Source organism: Myxine glutinosa, chromosome 10 (assembly GCF_964187855.1).
Source record: "Myxine glutinosa chromosome 10, kmMyxGlut1.1, whole genome shotgun sequence".
Taxonomy (NCBI): Eukaryota; Metazoa; Chordata; class Myxini; order Myxiniformes; family Myxinidae; genus Myxine; species Myxine glutinosa.
In genome coordinates, this window is record NC_136270.1 from 7,310,225 (window position 1) to 7,328,451 (window position 18,227).

General features: G+C 42.4%; 1 protein-coding gene across 4 annotated transcripts in view; it reads left to right on the forward strand.

The window, feature by feature from the left end:
- The window catches only part of LOC137434264 (pachytene checkpoint protein 2 homolog), a 99,409-nt gene that overhangs the window by 48,685 nt on the left and 32,497 nt on the right, over positions 1-18,227 (forward strand). For all 4 annotated transcript variants that reach the window (XM_078785318.1, XM_068127103.2, XM_068127102.2 and 1 more), the window contains exons 11-12: positions 5,368-5,521; positions 15,962-16,074. In XM_078785318.1, coding sequence (XP_078641444.1) covers positions 5,368-5,521; positions 15,962-16,074 — 267 coding nt within the window. The remainder of the gene's footprint in view (positions 1-5,367; positions 5,522-15,961; positions 16,075-18,227) is intronic.

Consider the following 18,227-nt stretch of genomic DNA (forward strand, 5'->3'; position numbering starts at 1 on the left):
GGTGTGAAAACATTTTGCTACCTCGGAGACATGCTGAATGGAGAAGGTGGATCAGACTCGGCAATGGTTGCTCGAGTGAGATGTGCATGGAAGATGTTTTGGGAACTGTGTGGCGTGCTGATGAGGAGGGGAGTGTCGTTGAAGCTGAAGGGAAAGGTGTATGCTGCATGTGTGAGAAGTGTTATGATTTATGGGAGCGAGACATGGGTAATGAACGTAGAGCAGCAATGAAGGCTGGAAAAGGTGGAAATGCGAATGGTTCGGTGGATGTGTGGAGTATCGCTGAGAGAGAGGAAGACCAATTATGAATTGCGAAAGATGATGGGAATAGAGCCTGTGATGGATGCTGTGAAGAGAAACAGGTTGAGATGGTTTGGTCATGTGTTGAGGAAGGATGAAAGTGACTGGTTGAGAAGAGTGATGGAAATGAATGTAGAAGGAAGTAGAGGACGGGGAAGACCGAGAAAGACTTGGCTAAAGCTGGTGGAAGAAGAAATGTGGGCAAGGGGGTTAACAAGGAGAAAAAAAAAAAACAAGCACCTTTAGAGGCCATTTTTCCCCGCAAGCAGGGGTTGGCCTTTTTCGGGGACCGTGGTTGTTGTTGTTTTTTGGTCCCCTTTTTGAAGCAATGTTTTACGGCCGGATGCCCTTCCTGCCGCCAACACTTTTTGTCGCCTTTTTACGAGTACTTTTACCCTTTTACGAACTTTACGGTTAACAAGGAGAGATGCAGAAAATAAGGCAAAATTGAGAAGATTGCCATGGGGACCGTAAGGCTAACCCCTGCTCTAGCAGGGAAAATGGCCTTAAAATGCATGTTGTTGTTTTCAAAAAGTTACAGATTCGGATGAAAAAGTGGTGGTTTGGGTATCCGATTAGCCAATTGATTAAGAAATTATTTTATTTTATTATTTTACTATTATTCTTTTTTTATTTTAATTACACAATTAACCAATTAAACAGTCAATTATTGTACACCACTCCCTCCCAATTCCATCTCACTGTGCTGCAAAGCGGCATCGCCGAAGGCGCCTCGGCAATGTCGCTTGCTGGAGGATATGTTATTTATTTATTTGGCATGTTGGCGGTGTACTTTGAATGTAGCTCTACTTGTACACAGCTCCTTTCCTTTTCCATCTCCAGGCGCAGCATTTCATAATCACCGGGTGCTGAAGGGGGCCCGGCGATGACACGTGCCGAAAGGGAGTACTCAGTCTTCACTCTTTGTTACTCCCGCCAGGGAGTAATGCATTCGATCGTGTGTGTTTGTGTGTTTGTGAACAAGATATCTGGAAAAGTTCTGAACGGATTTGGATGAAAGTTGGTGGGATGATTGCCCTTGGGATAAGGAAGAATTGATTAGTTTTTGCTGAAGTTCAGGATATTATTCCGGATCCAGGAATTTTTTGAAGGATTTTTTACCATTGGAAGATAGGGCTCTTTTTTTTTTAAACATTATCTTCTATATATTCTATATTTAACATTGTGATATGAAAATAGTTTTCATATTTGTTGTAAATGTAGTTTAAACTCGTGGTTATGCGTTCGAGCGGTGTATTTTGTTAGCAGCGTCGTCTTCAAGGTTCTTTTTTTTTTTTTCTTCTAATAAAGACATATTCTGTCATTTTAAAACCACCAAAGTGTGTATTCAGTTTCCCCGTTTCATAAAATGTATCGTTTGATACGTATAATGCATGCTTTAAAACTTTTTTTTCTTCTTTTTTAAAAAATTACCTCAGAAGATATCAACATTTACCTCAGCGAATGTCAATTGCGGTGTCAGTATTTGATGAACTTATAAAGACTTAGGTGAGTTATAAGTGTGACAAGCATGTGCACGTGATTCTTCCCAGAAGAATGAGTGGTCGCATTAGCTTGTACTACTTAAAATGAGCGAGTTTTGTTTTGACGTTTGGGCCAGTTTTCCATGTTGTATCCCTAAGGAATGAAACGAACGTTTTCCTGGCTTCCAATTTTATTTGAAGTCACACATGCCTCAAAATACACTCACTTATATAGAATTGAATGCTGAATCTGAAAATGTAAGTGAAATTGCCTTGTTTTTTTAAACATTATCTTCTATATATTCTAAATATATATCTGTGCAGTATCTGTCTTGTGTTGTCTTGTCTTGTGTTGTCACTGAACTACTCCCTCAAACTTTTGTGAAATCGTATTATTCCAACTTGACCCACGGCGGGAGTATGCACTCTACTGAGTGGCGTTCGAGTTTGTTTGTTTTCTTTCTTCCTTGTTTGTTTGTCGGGGCAATATCTCAGCTATCCTTTGAGCTAGGAAGCTGATATTTGGGCACAATAGTGAACAAGTGCTTTGGCAAAAACGATATATTTATTTTTTGATTAATCATGCAATTGGTTAATTACTTAATTATTATCGATTTATGAAGGAAGTACTGTACTTATTCTTTCTTTTCTTTCTCATCTGGGCAATATCTTAGGCACCTTTTGAGCTAAGAAGCTGATATTTGGATACGACAGTGACCAAGTGATTTGGCTATACAGGGTATTTCTGATTTATTGATTAATCAATAAATCGATTAATTTTTTAATTTTACAGTTAATTATTAAATAAATTTAAATAACGTTACCGATTCAGATGAAACGGTGGCGGTTTTGGTATGCTATTAGCCAATTTATTAAGATATTAATTATTTTACGATTACTATTTATTTATTTTTAATGACACAATCAATAATTATTGTACACCACTCCCTCCCAATTCCGTCTCCATGTGCTGCACGGCGGCATCGTCGGGCGCCTAAGGCGCCCTGTCAATGTTACACACTGGAGAATATGTTATTTATTTATTTGACATCGGGGCAGTGTATTTTGAATGTAGCTGTACTTGTCCTGTTTTTATTTACTTATTCTCTACTCACCCTGGATTTCATTCAATGTGGTTGAATCATTGATTAATATCTAGCTTTTTGCTAACTTTGCTATTTTTATGGTCACCTTTTCATGTCTTCACCACGTCCCTATCCCTGCCATTGTATTCATTATCCTTATTACCTCTGCCACCGATGGTGGACGCAGGTTATGTTTTCATGTCTGTCTGTTTGCCTGTGGGCAGGATATCTCAAAAGCTTATGGACAGATTCGGTCAAAACTTGGTGGACAGGTTGGGTGTATGACGAGGAGTAATTGATTGAATTTTGGTGAAGATCCGGATGCTGACACTATATATATATTTTAAGTGATTCTTTATAATTGAGAGACGGGGTCAAAAATATATGTCGCACGATATCACAAAACGTTGTGGACGGATTCGGGCGGAACTTGGTGGACGAGTTCTGTAGGTTACAAGAACAAACCGATTAGATTGTGGTTCAGGTACAGATGCATATCCGGCCTATCGGTGAGATACAAAGCATAAACTGTTCAGCCTTGTGGAGGTATGTGCTCTATTGAGTGCTGTGCTAGTTACTCTTGCCAGAGGAGATGATACTGCATTTGGGTCTGTCTGTTTGTCTGCACAGAACGTGACTATGCGTATTAATTACATTAGATCCTTTAGAAACCAAAGACACTTAAGTTTAGACACTTTACAACCCTAACACCATAAAATCCCTCGAGAACCCCCAGACTCTTTGATAACCTACCCCCCGCCCCCCAGACAAATTTTTCGAACCCCCCCCCCCCCCAGACCCTTTGATAAACCCCCCCGCCTCCCCCCAGGGTTTGCTCTTTGAGAACCCCAAGACCCATTGAGAACCCCAAGACCCTTTGCGATTCCCAGGACCCTTTGAGATCCCCAGGACCATTTGAGATCCCCAGGATCCTTTGAGATGCCCAGTACCCTTTGAGATGCCCAGTACCCTTTGAGATGCCCAGTACCCTTTGAGATGCCCAGTACCCTTTGAGATGCCCAGGACCTTTTGAGATGCCCAGGACCTTTTGAGATGCCCAGGACCCTTTGAGATGCCCAGGACCCTTTGAGATGCCCAGGACCCTTTGAGATGCCCAGGACCCTTTGAGATGCCCAGGACCCTTTGAGATGCCCAGGACCCTTTGAGATGCCCAGGACCCTTTGAGATGCCCAGGACCCTTTGAGATGCCCAGGACCCTTTGAGATGCCCAGGACCCTTTGAGATGCCCAGGACCCTTTGAGATGCCCAGGACCCTTTGAGATGCCCAGGACCCTTTGAGATGCCCAGGACCCTTTGAGATGCCCAGGACCCTTTGAGATGCCCAGGACCCTTTGAGATGCCCAGGACCCTTTGAGATGCCCAGGACCCTTTGAGATCCCTAAGACCCTGAGAACACCAACACCCTTTAAGACCCTAAAGATCCTTTAGGATCCCGAAGACCGTTAGACCCTTAAGACCTGTTACACCCTGAAATACCTGTATACAGTTTAGACCCATAACACTCCTTAACTCTTTGAGTACGGATGACGTGCAGTGCCGCAACCCGCGAAAAAGTTTTGTGTCCGGTTGACGTTACTGCATGTCATCGACTATACCTATAAATAGATCGTCAGTACGTGGTTGCATTCCCGTAATGCCAAATGAATCCCGTACCGGGGGTATTTTTATCCAAAAAAAAATCCTGTACTCAAAGGGTTATTACCTTTAGACCCATACGAACCTTTAGATCCTTACGAACCTTTAGACCCCTAAGACCCTGCCAGACCCTGTCAGATCCCCTAAGACCCTGTCAGATCCCCTAAGACCCTGTCAGATCCCCTAAGACCCTGTCAGATCCCCTAAGACCCTGTCAGATCCCCTAAGACCCTGTCAGATCCCCTAAGACCCTGTCAGATCCCCTAAGACCCTGTCAGATCCCCTAAGACCCTGTCAGATCCCCTAAGACCCTGTCAGATCCCCTAAGACCCTGTCAGATCCCCTAAGACCCTGTCAGATCCCCTAAGACCCTGTCAGATCCCCTAAGACCCTTTCAGATCCCCTTAAACCTCTAATACCCTACCAGACCCTTAAGACCATTCCAGACTCCTAAGATGCTTCTATACTCGAAAGACCTTTTCAGATATTTCGACCTTCAGACCATTTGACCTTTACAACTTTTCAGACATTTGACCTTTACACCTTTACAACTAGACCATTTAGACCTTTCATTTGTAATCAACAACGTTTCATTTCGTCCTTCTGAGTATTTGCCACACAAAATACACCATACAAAACAAATCCTGGCGAGGGTCTGCAATCTCTGATTGCTCTTTATTGTTTCATTTGTGATCACCAAAGGTTAGAAAGTCCCTATTTTTATAGTTATAGATTATTTGAAAATGTTATTGTTAATGCTGCATTGTAACAAATGTATGCCAATTGGGAAAAAGATCATGAATAAAGTGTGTCATGCAGATTAATATTCCTTTTTCTTATAGGTATCCTAATGTCATCATCCTGACAACATCCAATCTAACAGGAAAGATTGACATGGCATTTGTTGACCGTGCTGATATCAAGCAGTACATTGGCCCACCATCTGCTGCTGCTATCTTCAAGATATATTTATCAGGCTTGGAGGAGCTCATGAAGGTATTTTGCACATGATAAATGTAGGGAAGGTAAGGGGATCAATTTATAATGGAGATTGAATTGCAATTATTCAGGATAAATTAGAGAGATTTCTCTTTAAATTACAAAACTACATTGTAATGCAGTTTTGAATATCAATGGACGTTCCTTTTATTGGCATTGCTTGGAAAACAAGGCTTTGAAAGTTTGTTTTCTTTTTCCTCCCATTTCCAAGGCTCATTAAGAAGTTGTACATTTTGGCATAGAGGGGGAGAAATTACCGCTTGATGTGTGCATGAAGCTTAATAATATATGGGGTTGTACAATGATTCATGGATTTAAGAGAAACGTTATTTAATTTTTTTTGTTGCTCTCTCTTGAACATGTGAATGATTTGTCCCATATCTCTAATTTTCCTCCTTGGAGTTATCTGCTTTCCAGCAATTATCATAAAAGTTGTAAACCAGCAGTAGCAACATTCACATTATAAATGTGCCACATGCAGATTGCACTCATTTTGTGCGAACTTTGATTTTGGAGGAGGGTGTTCTCATTTTCCATCCACTCGAGGGAATATGACACTTTCAAAATGTCTCGGGAATGCAAACGATGCATTCACTTTCATTGACTCACTTCACTCACTCCCGCGAATTGGGGCACTTTGAGCCTGCCGTTGCTAGGGTGAAATCAAATAATATTTTTTAACACAGTTGGCAGAATTCAAACAAAATCGTCAAACTGACGGCAATTCCAAAATGGTTCACCATAATTGGTGTGCCCCTGCTTGCAAATGGGACTCACGGAAGTATAGGAAATATGAGAAATATCTGTGGACGAGAGTCATCGCATTCCCACCATTTCCTGCTAATACCAGCCAATGGCTGCAGTGTATAAGGAGAGTGTGATGGCCCGATGACTGGTGGTCTACCGCCAACTCGAGGGTGTGTACCCATCACTTTGTTGTGCTAGACACTTATGGAAGTGGAAAGAAAACTGTGTCTTGGAAGCACTAAAATCCTGAACGATTCCCATGGAATAATTGGAATTTCGTAGATATAAAGCCACTGCAACTTAAACGTACTCCAAATAAACGTAAAGGCAACGAACAACAGTGCAAATATCTTGTCTACTTGCTGAAGAACTAGTCAACTTCCACAATACTGTGCCGACAACTGAGCCAATCAACGCCAGTGGTGGATCACTCATGGTATGGTGATGGGGAGGGATCGTTGTTGTATTTCCATGACTTGCCAGGGGCTGAAGGAGAAGTTGATTTGGAACAGCCCACAAATCCTCAGAGGGTGAGGTTTGAAAGTTAGCCATAATATTTTTATCATTAAATGTGGTAGCTTTCATCTACAGTCGGACCCCGCTACTTGCGGTTCCGCTATTCGCGGGTTCCGCATATTCGCGGGTGATAAATTCCGACCTGCTTCTCTATTCGCGGCCATGTGCCCTACGAATTTGTGGTTTTCACCATGTATCCCGTGAATTTGCGGTCTTTCGAAGGGCACAATTTTATTTTTTTTCACGAATTGCAAGCTTGACACAGTTGGAACACCCAACTTTCACCAGCCACGCACAAAGCAGCTGGACATACGGGAAAAAAAACATTTTCTAAGTGCCTCAAGCATGACCTGCTTCTACATTCACGGCCATGTGCTTCGCATTTTCATGGCTTTCACCGCCGCATATTTTAGCCGCATTATAAGCAAGCTTCGCAGGATCTCCCACCAGCTGCGTAACACGTCATCCCCCGTGAGTTACTGCACGGTATGAAAACACTTCGTCGTATCTACCACATGACCTGCGTCGACATTCACGGCCGTGTGCTTTGTGTTTTCATAGCTTTCTTAGCCGCAAATTTTAGCCGCACTATAAGCGAGAGCTTCGTGGGATATTCCACCAGCTGCGTAAACAAGTCAGCCCCACGAGTTATACGAGGTGTGTTCAAAAAGTATGCGACCTTAATTTGTCGTGCGTAAACAAATGAAGCTAGGGAGGCTTTGATTGGTGCACGTATGTAGGCGATCCTAATGCGCACGCGTGAATTTTTTCCCACCTGCAGAAGCTGTCATTCGACGGCAGACCGCCGATGAGTGAGGAAGTGTAAGTGAGCGCCATCGGATTTTCGTTTTTGACAAAATGATGGAAAAACTTGAACAACGCTACTGCATCAAATTTTGTGTAAAGCTTGGCGATTCGCAAGTGGAAACGATCCGCAAGATTCAACACCGTTCATTCCATTATGAAGGAGGATTTGGGCTTCAGGAGAATCTCAGCGAAGTTCGTACCAAAGCTGCTAACGATTGAGCAGAAGCAACTCCGTTTGGAGATCGCACAGGACATGCTGGAGACTGTGAACAGCGATCCCAGCTTCCTCAACACAGTGATCACTGGCGATGAGTCCTGGGTTTATGGGTACGACCCAGAAACCAAGTTGCAGTCATCACAATGGAAGCATCCAACATCCCCGAGGCCAAAAAAAGCAAGGCAGATCCGCGGGAATGTCAAAGTCATGCTGACCGTCTTCGACTCCAGTGGCGTGGTTCATCACGAGTACGCACCACACGGCACAACCATCACCAAGGAGTATTACCAAGAGGTTCTGTCGCCTTCGTGACGCTGTGCGACGCAAACGGCCGGACCTGTGGGCAGCGGGCAATTGGCAGCTCCATCACGATAACGCACCCGCCCATTCTTCACATTTGATAGAGTTTCTTGGCCAAACACAACACACCTGTGCTTCGTCAGGCTCCCTACTCTCCCGACATGGCTCCGTGTGACTTCTGGCTTTTCTCCAAGCTGAAAATGCCCCTGAAAGGGACCAGATTTCAGTCCAGAGAAGACATCATGCGGAATGCGACGGACCAGCTGCGCGCCATCCCAAAAGAGGCGTTCCAGCGCTGCTTCCGACAGTGGCAGAACCGTTGGGAGAAGTGTGTGGCAGCCCAAGGGGACTACTTTGAAGGAGATTAGTATAAGTTTGTTGTATCTGGATGCGAGTATTTTTTATGAACAAAGGTCGGATACTTTTTGAACACACCTCGTAGAATGAAAACGCTTCATTAAATCTATTATTGTAATTAGCGGTACAGCATCATCCAATATGTTACACAATGAAAACACTTCGGGGGATGTCCCACCAGCTGCGTAATCAAGTCATCCCCACGAGTTATTGAATGAAAACGCTTCATTAAATCTATTATTGTATTAATTGGCGAATGCTCAATATGGTATCATCCGATAACATCCCCCACAAACAATGTGCAGACTACTCACCCGTCCCACAGATACCCACAATGCCTGCATTCGTACATATACCAACTGTGTCCTGCATCTCAATCATTCTTCTCGTCCCATTGCTTTGACCTGCGTTTTTGCTTCGCTATGCTCATTGTTCAATCATGGCTCCCAAGCGCAAGACCAGTGCCGGAGATGCATCGACTACCAAGAGGCAGAAAAAAGTTATGACCCTGAGCAACAAATTGGAGCTGCTTGACCAGCTTTTGAGAGGAGAGAGAGTGCAGCCTCTTTGGGCAGGCATTATGCTGTCGACGAATCCACTGTTCGCTACATACGGAAGAACGAGAAGGCAATTCGTGAAAGTGTTGCAGCGAGCACTGCATCATGTACGAAGGTGGTCACCCATGTCCGGGATGTCCACGTAGAAAGGATGGAGAAGGCTCTCGGCATATGGATCGAGGACAACTCACAGAAGAGTATGCCTTTGAGTGGACCTCTCATTCGTGGGTGAAAATTGGCGGTTTTACACAACCTTGAACTTTGAACTTTTGATCTAAAAAAAAAAACAATCAGCTCTAGCTTTTTATTGGTGAACCAATTCAGTGACCCAATATGCAAATTCTTAAAATTTCAGGTCAATCGGATAAAATTGACGATTTTATGTGACGCTGACCTTTTGACTTTTTGACTAAATTATTAAATTGCCTTGTCCATATTCTCATACTAAAGCTTTGTTGAAAATTTGATGACAAAACTCAAATGGAAAATTTAAAATTCAGGTCAATTGGATGAAAATTGATGATTTTATGTGACGCTGACCTTTAACCTTTTGACACCATTATTAATTTGCCTTATCGTATTATGATAATCGTATTATCAGAATAGAGCTTTGGTGAAAATTCAAAAAGACAATAGCTCAAATGGTAAAAAAGTTACGGCCCAGACAGACACACAAACAGACTCATAGATAGACAGAAACACAGACAGACACACACACAGAAGTGATTACAAAACCCTTTCTCCTGCTGTGCAGGGGATGGGCTAAATATTGAACTTGCCAAATATTGTAAAAAACTAAAAACTCATTTAGTCCGTGGGCTGAGTAGGGTTTACATGCACCCCCCCCCCCCCCCCACAACTTAACTTCCCGGGTATGTCCATGTACCCCCCACCCTAGGGGTTAGGAAAAACCATGTTAACAGAAAAAAAACTCATTCCCAAGGTACCTCCCACGCATATTTTGATGTTACCCCCCCTGTGTCAGTGATTTCTGAAAATTAGGGGTAGGCGAAATTCAAATGGCCATAACTTTTTACCTCGTCATCCTATGGTTGCATATGACCCCTCAAAATGTTTGTCCTGGGACACTCTTTACAATATGTGTTATATGCAAATGAGGTCACTAATGAGGTCACCAGAGGTCAAACTATGAGGGAATGAGTTTTTTTTTCTGTTAACATGGTTTTTCCTAACCCCTAGGGTGGGGGGTACATGGACATACCCGGGAAGTTAAGTTGTGGGGGTGGTGCATGTAAACCCTACTCAGCCCACGGACTAATTATGTGGTTATTTGTATGAGAGATGAATTTAAAAATACAAAGAATGTTATTGTGAATTTAGAAGATAATAATCAGAACTGTTCTCATTGGGGTTATATTCATAATAGTCAAGGCAAATTTTATTTTTATAATTATGGTTGTAGTAATGAAATTCTTACAGAATGGTGTTTATCAAACATTTAAAGTCCAAGAGTTGAAAATGTTGTGGTCAATTATGTTTATATGTATTATTTCAACTCAACAACCCAGTATTTTTATGATGGCATTTTTAATCTAATGTAAATGTCTTTTGTTGGAAAAGATGGTTCTATCTTTGGAGTATCCCAAGAGTTGGATATTGATTTATCAAATTATTACACAAAGGCACAGGCTGAATGACAGAAATATAATATCACAAAAAATATTCATTTGAAAAATACTTATAAATTAATCATTTATCCAAGCCCTACTGATGCGACTGACTTACAGTGCATTCAGAAAGTATTCAGACCCCTTCACTTTTTTCACATTTTGTTATGTTGCAGCCTTATGCTGAAATCGTTTAAATTCATTTTTTCCCTCATCAATCTGCACTCAATACCCCATAATGACAAAGAGAAAACAGGATTTTAGAAAGTTTTGCAGATTTATTAAAAAGAAAAAACTGAAATATCACATTGACATAAGTATTCATACCCTTTGCTATGACGCTTGAAATTTTGCTCAGGTGCCTCCCATTTCTCTTGATCATCTTTGAGATGTTTCTACACCTTGATTTGAGTCCACTAGTGGTAAATTCAATTGATTGGACATGATTTGGAAAGGCACACACCTGTCTATATAAGGTCTCACAGCTGACGATGCATATCAGAGCAAAAACCAAGCCATGAGGTCGAAGGAACTGCCTGCAGAGCTCAGAGACAGGATTGTGTCGAGGCACAGATCTGGGGAAGCCAACAAAAAAAATCTCTACTGCATTGAAGGTTCCCTAGGGGGAAGGAAGGGCAAAAAACAACAACTACCACGGTCCCCGAAAAGGCCAACCCCCGCTTTGCGGGGAAAAATGGCCTCTAAACGGTGGTTTTTATTGAAGGTTCCCAAGAGCACAGTGGCCTCCATAATTCTTAAATGCAAGAAGTTTGGAACAACCAGGACTCTTCCTCGAGCTGGCCGCCCGGCCAAACTGAGCAATCGGGGGAGAAGGGCCATGGTAAGAGAGGTGACCAAGAACCCGATGGTCACTCTGGCTGAGCTCCAGAGATCCTGCGTGGAGAAGAGAGAAACTTCCAGAAGGACAACCATCACTGCAACACTCCACCGATCTGGGCTTTATGGCAGAGTGGCCAGACGGTTTTTGGTCACATTCCTCCTGACACTCAAAGTCCTCACTTGATCCCAATTGAACATTTATGGTGAGACTTGAAGATTGCAGTCCATCGACAGTCCCCATCAAACTTGGCAAAACTAGAGCAATTTTCACATGAAGAATGGCCAAAGATTTCACCGTCTCACTGTACAAAGCTGGTAGAGACATACCCAAAAAGACTCGTAGCAGTCATTGCTGTAAAAGGTGCTTCCACCCATCAAATACTGACCTAAGGGGCTGAATACTTTTGCAACCAGTGAATTTTGATTTGTAAATGTATTTTCCAGGGATTCCTTACATGCAACCTCCTTCAAGTATAACAGTGTGAAGTTTGATCTCTTCAGTTGTGAATAACAAAAAGTTCATTTGGAAAAATTGTTTCTATATAATTTGTAATTCATCTAAATGTGGCATTATTGGAAGGGGTGAATACCTTTTCAGGCCACTACCATGAAAAGATTGCCATGATTGACAAAGGAAGATCCTGACACTATTAAGAAGAGCAAGGGGAGCAAAGGCCTAAAGCTGTGTCCATCATTTGACGCTGGATATTGTGACCATTTTGGATCTGAAACCTTGTCTTTTCAACATTTGTAAATAGTATTGAAACTACAAGATTGGATGCATTAAAAGGAGGGGGTTTAGGGTTCTTTTGTTATTTTCCTGGCTCCCACTCCAGATCTGTTTTATTGACCACTGGTTGACACATTCTGTTCGTCAATATGCATTTGGCAATGGCTGGTGTGGCAAGTGGTTGCTGGTGCCATAAACAATGAAGTGGTTTATATTTGAAATCGACTGGATGCTTACAACAGATTTCTCTGTGGTTGAATGTGATACATCATTGTGTACTGGATTATTGGATTTTGAGACGTAAAGCATAGCTTATGTGCCCCTCATCACAGTGTCTTTAACATCTCTGTTCTTCAGAGAGAAGCCGCTTATGCTGTGAATGTATGAGTAAGTTAGACCTCGTAAACTGTGTTGTAGTCATGTTGATTTGATTTAGCAAGAACAAAGTCGTAGTTGCTTCTATATTGTGCCTATTTCTTGTCTTAAATTACTTTGATGAAAGTAATTAGAATCACCTTATTATCAGCAGATTGTGAGAAGCGCTGCATCTAGGATGGTCTTGTGTCGGTGTCACCCTTCCAAAAATGGTTGGGGTGGTGTTGTACTGGAGGCTGACATTGCCACAGAGACTTCTGAAGCCTAAACGTTGCCTTCATGCAGAAGCTGACACTGCATGTAGTATATTTCATAGACTGAAAATGAGTTGGAAGTTGCACTTTTGACTTTTTCTTCTTTCAAGGCTACAATTTATAAACTGCATAATAAATGCTAATAGCAGGGTGGATGCATGGAAGGTGCTTCTTGGTGGTCATGACCTTCACAGCAAGTGCTTGTGTGGCACATGGGTTAGTAGTTCCCAACAGTTGAGTGGTCATTTTGGATACTGATGGGTTGGTGTAGAGGTGGCACACCTTGAGCTGTCTCCTCCAAGTTTGATTCTTGGCCTGACTATAAACTATAAAATTAGTGCTTTGCAGAATCGCAGGCAACATGCTGTCCCTTTGATAGATGGTAAGCTAGGTTTCCTGTCTGCTATCATTAGCTCATGGACTGGTGCTAGCATCCCACTGTGTATTTTGTAAAAATGTGGGGCATTGCCAGCACCATGGCCATATTCGAAATTCCTGCCCGAACCAGCTCCAAACGGATGTTGGACCTGGTCAGCCAGTAATGAAAGAGTTTGGCTCATCTCCTCTTTTGATCGACTGCACAACAACAACAACACAACAACAACTGCACAATAAGGTGTTATTCATTTGAGCCATAAAACATAAAAGTAGCAGTAACAGAAGAGAATGGCATCATTTTGGGGATTACATTGAGTGACATGAACGATTGAATTATTAGTGTAAACTTTCAACAATATTTGACAAAGATATTTAAACTTCCCGACCTCGTTATTTGGTTGCTATATTGCACATTTGTCTTGCTTTGAACAGGTGATGCTGTAAACTATGAAACATATACCCTTAGAAGTGATCTCTGCAAACACTAATACAATCTTTTTTCCCCACCAATTATTCAGGGGTGATAATGGCAAACCAGAATTGCCTTTGTTTCTCATTCAGTTCTTGTGCCCTCAATCACTGTTGCCGAATGATAATGGGAAATGTAAAAATCAAATACTTCTTATCCCGAACAGCACAACTCTGACAGTCAACAACAGTGCAAATCAGGGGCATTGGTAATGAACAAAAGAGTTTGAATATACTCTCTGCTCTGCCCATTTACAGGTACTAGTTAACTACTATTGTGACTGTTGTACAGCACAATGGGTGGTATGTGGTTCTTTGTAGCAAAATGTGGAGTAACCTGCAAAAATGAAGACGGTGTTCCAGTGCAACACAGAGGTTACTTATGCATCTGAAGACCAAGCCTGGACTCAAGATGCTGCATTGGTGCATTATCGGGTTAATTTGATAGCAACTTGATTGCATGAGTGTATGGTTAGAAAGCCAGTTGTGATGGCTGCCTTCTATGTCACAGTCAGTGAAACTTAAACAGAACCAGACACCAGGATGTTAACCCAATATATAACCAGGGAGACACCGTGACCACCTATGTGGGACTTAGAGCCTCTGATGATTGCCGAGAGAGAAGCAACAGCATGTCGATAATTGAGTGACTGGGAGGGAATCCAAACCAATAGTCGGAGATCAGGCTGTTTGAAAAGAGAAACGACTTCTGCAGCGATTATGGATTTCATGACCATTTATAATTGGAAGGTTACTGGCATGTCATTGAGAGGACCAGGTTTTTATTTTTTGTTATCTTACATGACCTGATGTTAAATATTATCGTGTCCAGCGCTGATTAACATCGGCAACTAGACAGATGGACCGAAACTGGCTTTAGTCCCTTGGACACATTTGATTAATGGTGGATTCGCACACTCGGGAACACAAGAAGCGCATGAGGTTCTTAGTTCTGATGTTAACGGGGTTTATTTCTAGACACAAATTCCAGGGGAAAATTGAATCTGATAGAAGGTACGATGGCAGGATGAGGAAGGGAAGGAGGAACCACCGATCCAATGGATAAATAATTATTCACTGCAAGAGGAAATAAATAACTCAAAAGGCACCACACACCAGACCCAAGTGCAGATCGGGGAGGGAGCAAAGCATGAGGTGAGGCCTTCTGTTGAGGTGTCGATGCAGGTGGTGCCAAAGCATCCATGAACCAAATGACGAAGCAGACACATTGGCAGGAGAGACAAAACAGGCGAGCAGGCAATGAGACAGGCGACGGATATGGACGAGGATGAACGATGACCAGGCACGACAAACCAAGGATGACAAAACTTCTCAGGTGAGGTAAACTTTTTCCACTTCCCGTGCCGAAAAAACTCGGTTCTCTCACTCTGAGGCGATCCCCAACTATCTCTCCTCAGATGCAATTCACCAACTGTCCAGCCCAGGATCAACCCCGCCCCTCACGAGACAATCTCAAACTACACGCCCAGAGAGACTTCGACAAAACTCCTCTCCTCTCTTTTCTTCCATCAATTCCCCCTTTCAAAGCCCCTCCTCTCTCTTTCTTGGATATTATCATGCAATATTTTACGATGGTGCTTAGCACCACCTTTTGCAAGACCTTTTCCTCTTTCCTGAACGTTGCCAAGCCTCCTCCCTTTCCCCCCTCGGCACCTCACTCGGGGATTACAGAAGGTTGCACAGATGATTTCTTAAACTTAAACCCTGACTATTTATTACAATGTATCACCCTTTTAATGATGCACATTTAGCCAGGATAATCCTTCAGCTAACATTTCCCTTCTTGTTACATTGAGATTGCTAACTACCCGAACACAGACCATAATAACCTATAAATTTCTAACTGTACTTAAGTAATATCTACCCACCCCCCTACAAACATAACAATGTTATCTGACTCAAAGGAATGATGTTACCTGACTTTGAAACCAATAGAAGGGTGGCCAAAGGAGTTGGACAGGCTGAAGAGGAACAAGATTATCAGAACAGAATTTGAGAACATGCGCACTGATGCCATTGGGTCCTAAGCTGATGCAGAGTAATTTTACAATTGCAAAATGTGTTGCTTTCAGGGAAATGTTACTTGCTTTGAGTATTTTACAAAAGTAATTTTTAGGTACAAAAACTGGAATTACCATCTTGTCTATTTGGCAAAGTAAACTTTTGTTCATGCATTTATTTACTAATGCAGGATATTTTATAATGGAATTGTCATGCTCTCCTACTCTTCTACCACACACAGTGCCATATAATCCATCCCCGGCAGCAGCTCCTAAATTTGCGCCAACTGGAGCGAATGAACTTTGTGAAAAGCAAAGTTTCGGATCTGAGCCTGCAGTTGAGAGACATTGCCAGGTGAGCCTTTGATCTTTTTGCTTCTTTTGGCACAGCTGTCTCTACTGAAAGCATCTGTGGGCTCATTGTACCATCACTGCCATCTTGCATGTCGATAATAGGTTGTACCTGACAATTACTTGATTGGGTTTGAGCTCATGACCCTTCATTTGTCAGTCTGTATAACAGGGAACAATATTGATGGGTAGAATAATTGAGTTTTGACTCTAGTACTTTTTAAAATGTATTTTCTACTGTGAGCATTTATCTACATATAGATTTAGGCTAAACATTGAGAGGCATTAGTTTTTTTGATATTTGAATTTCATATACAATACAATGTTGTTATAAAATAAGCTTTCAAAAATTTCCTGACAAAAATTTCCATAGTTGGCCTAACCACAACTTTTTCCTCAGAAACATTGATGTAATAGAAATTCACCGCATCGATAGCATGGTCTTGTATATCTCCATTCAGCGGCGTGTATTTTAACAAAATATTTTTGAGATGTATATATTATAACGGTTTTGCCTGCTGGGTCAAGAGTGACTTCTTGAACCCGCTTCCTTATCTTTGACCCTGAAGCCGACGAGCCGTGGATAATTGTGTGTCACGACGGGTTGCTAGGCAACCATGGATGCCGTCTGAGATGGATTAATTTAGGTAGTGTCCTCGCGTCCAAATCCCGCATTGCCTTCCTGGCAAATTAATCCCCCCAAATAGGGAACCGTGCTCTTGATGACCTACTCCTATAAATCCAGAACGGCTGAGCTGAACTAAGTGGGACGTCGGCTTGTCTAAGACCGGAGTGAAACTGCGGGGCAAAACTCCCATCCACAATTTACACACAAATGTCTAACCAATAGAGAAAGAGACAATCGGGCAGGTTGGAAACTAATGGTCATGTTAACAAATAAGCACATACACATATACACAAGTAATGCAGTCACAAAATAAAGTCTTACCCTTTCATACACAATCTCCTTAGACAGTCAACTTATTATGAAACTACAAAGGGAATTCACTCCAGGAAATTAGACATGTATGTAAGAGTGATAGGCATGGAGATAAAGAAGGTGGGGCTAGTTGGCGATCCCTCGCTCACATGACGTAAGCCTGCGGGCTTATGTTGGTCCCAACATGAAAAGGGGAGAGGGTGGGGGGTTGGGAAAGAAGAGATGGTGATGGTGTGATGCACCTTTTGGGGAGAGATGCGGGTGTATGCTTCATAAATCAATAGAGGAAATTGTGAATGCGAGTCAGTAACCCAGCTCTGAACCAGTTGAGGCTGATAATTGGGAGCAGGCTGATTGGTCTCTAGTTGCAAGGATCTGTTTTTGCACCTTTTTGTGTAAAACGGTCATGTTGGCTGATGGCAGATGACCTTGAGCAAAAGAGAGGGCGAAGAGAACAGAGAGAGGGTGTGAAAGAGTGGCAGAGCAGGATTTTAGGACCCGTGGGCTGATGCCGTCTGGTCCAGTTGCACAATCAGGCTTCAGAATCTTCATTCTTCTTCAGAATGTTCAGAATCTTCATTTTCTTTGAAGGCTTCATTTTGTTTTCTGTAAACATAGAGATGATGTGCTTTAACAAAAAGCTCTAATTTGGTCTCATCTGTCCACAGGACATTCTCCCAGAAGAATTTTGGCTTGTTCAGGTGTGTTTTGGAAAACTCCAGTCAGGCTTTATGTCTCTCTCTCAGCAGTGGGGTCCTCTTGGGTCTCCTACCATATAACCCCCTTTCACTGTCGTACCTTGTGTCTGAAGGTCAGCTTGAATCTGTTTGGTAGTTGATCGAGGTGCTTTCTCCACTATTCGAACAATCCTTCGCTGCAATCTTCACTCAAGTTTTCTCTTGTGGCCACGTCCAGGGAGTTTGGCTGCAGTGCCATAGGCCTTAAACTTCTTGATAACATTGCGTATGGTGGACACAGGAACATCAAGGTCTCTGGAGATGGACTTGTAGCCTTGAGATTGTCCATGCTTGGCTACAATCTTGTGTCTGACCTCCTCAGACAATTATCTGGTTTTCTTTCTTTTCACCATGCTCATTGTGGTACACACAATGACACAAAACAGCAGAATGACTCCTTTTCTCGATTCAGACTGGTTGAATGAGTGATTTTTATATTGCAGGCACTTGCAACTCACCACAGGTGAGTTCAATTCCAAA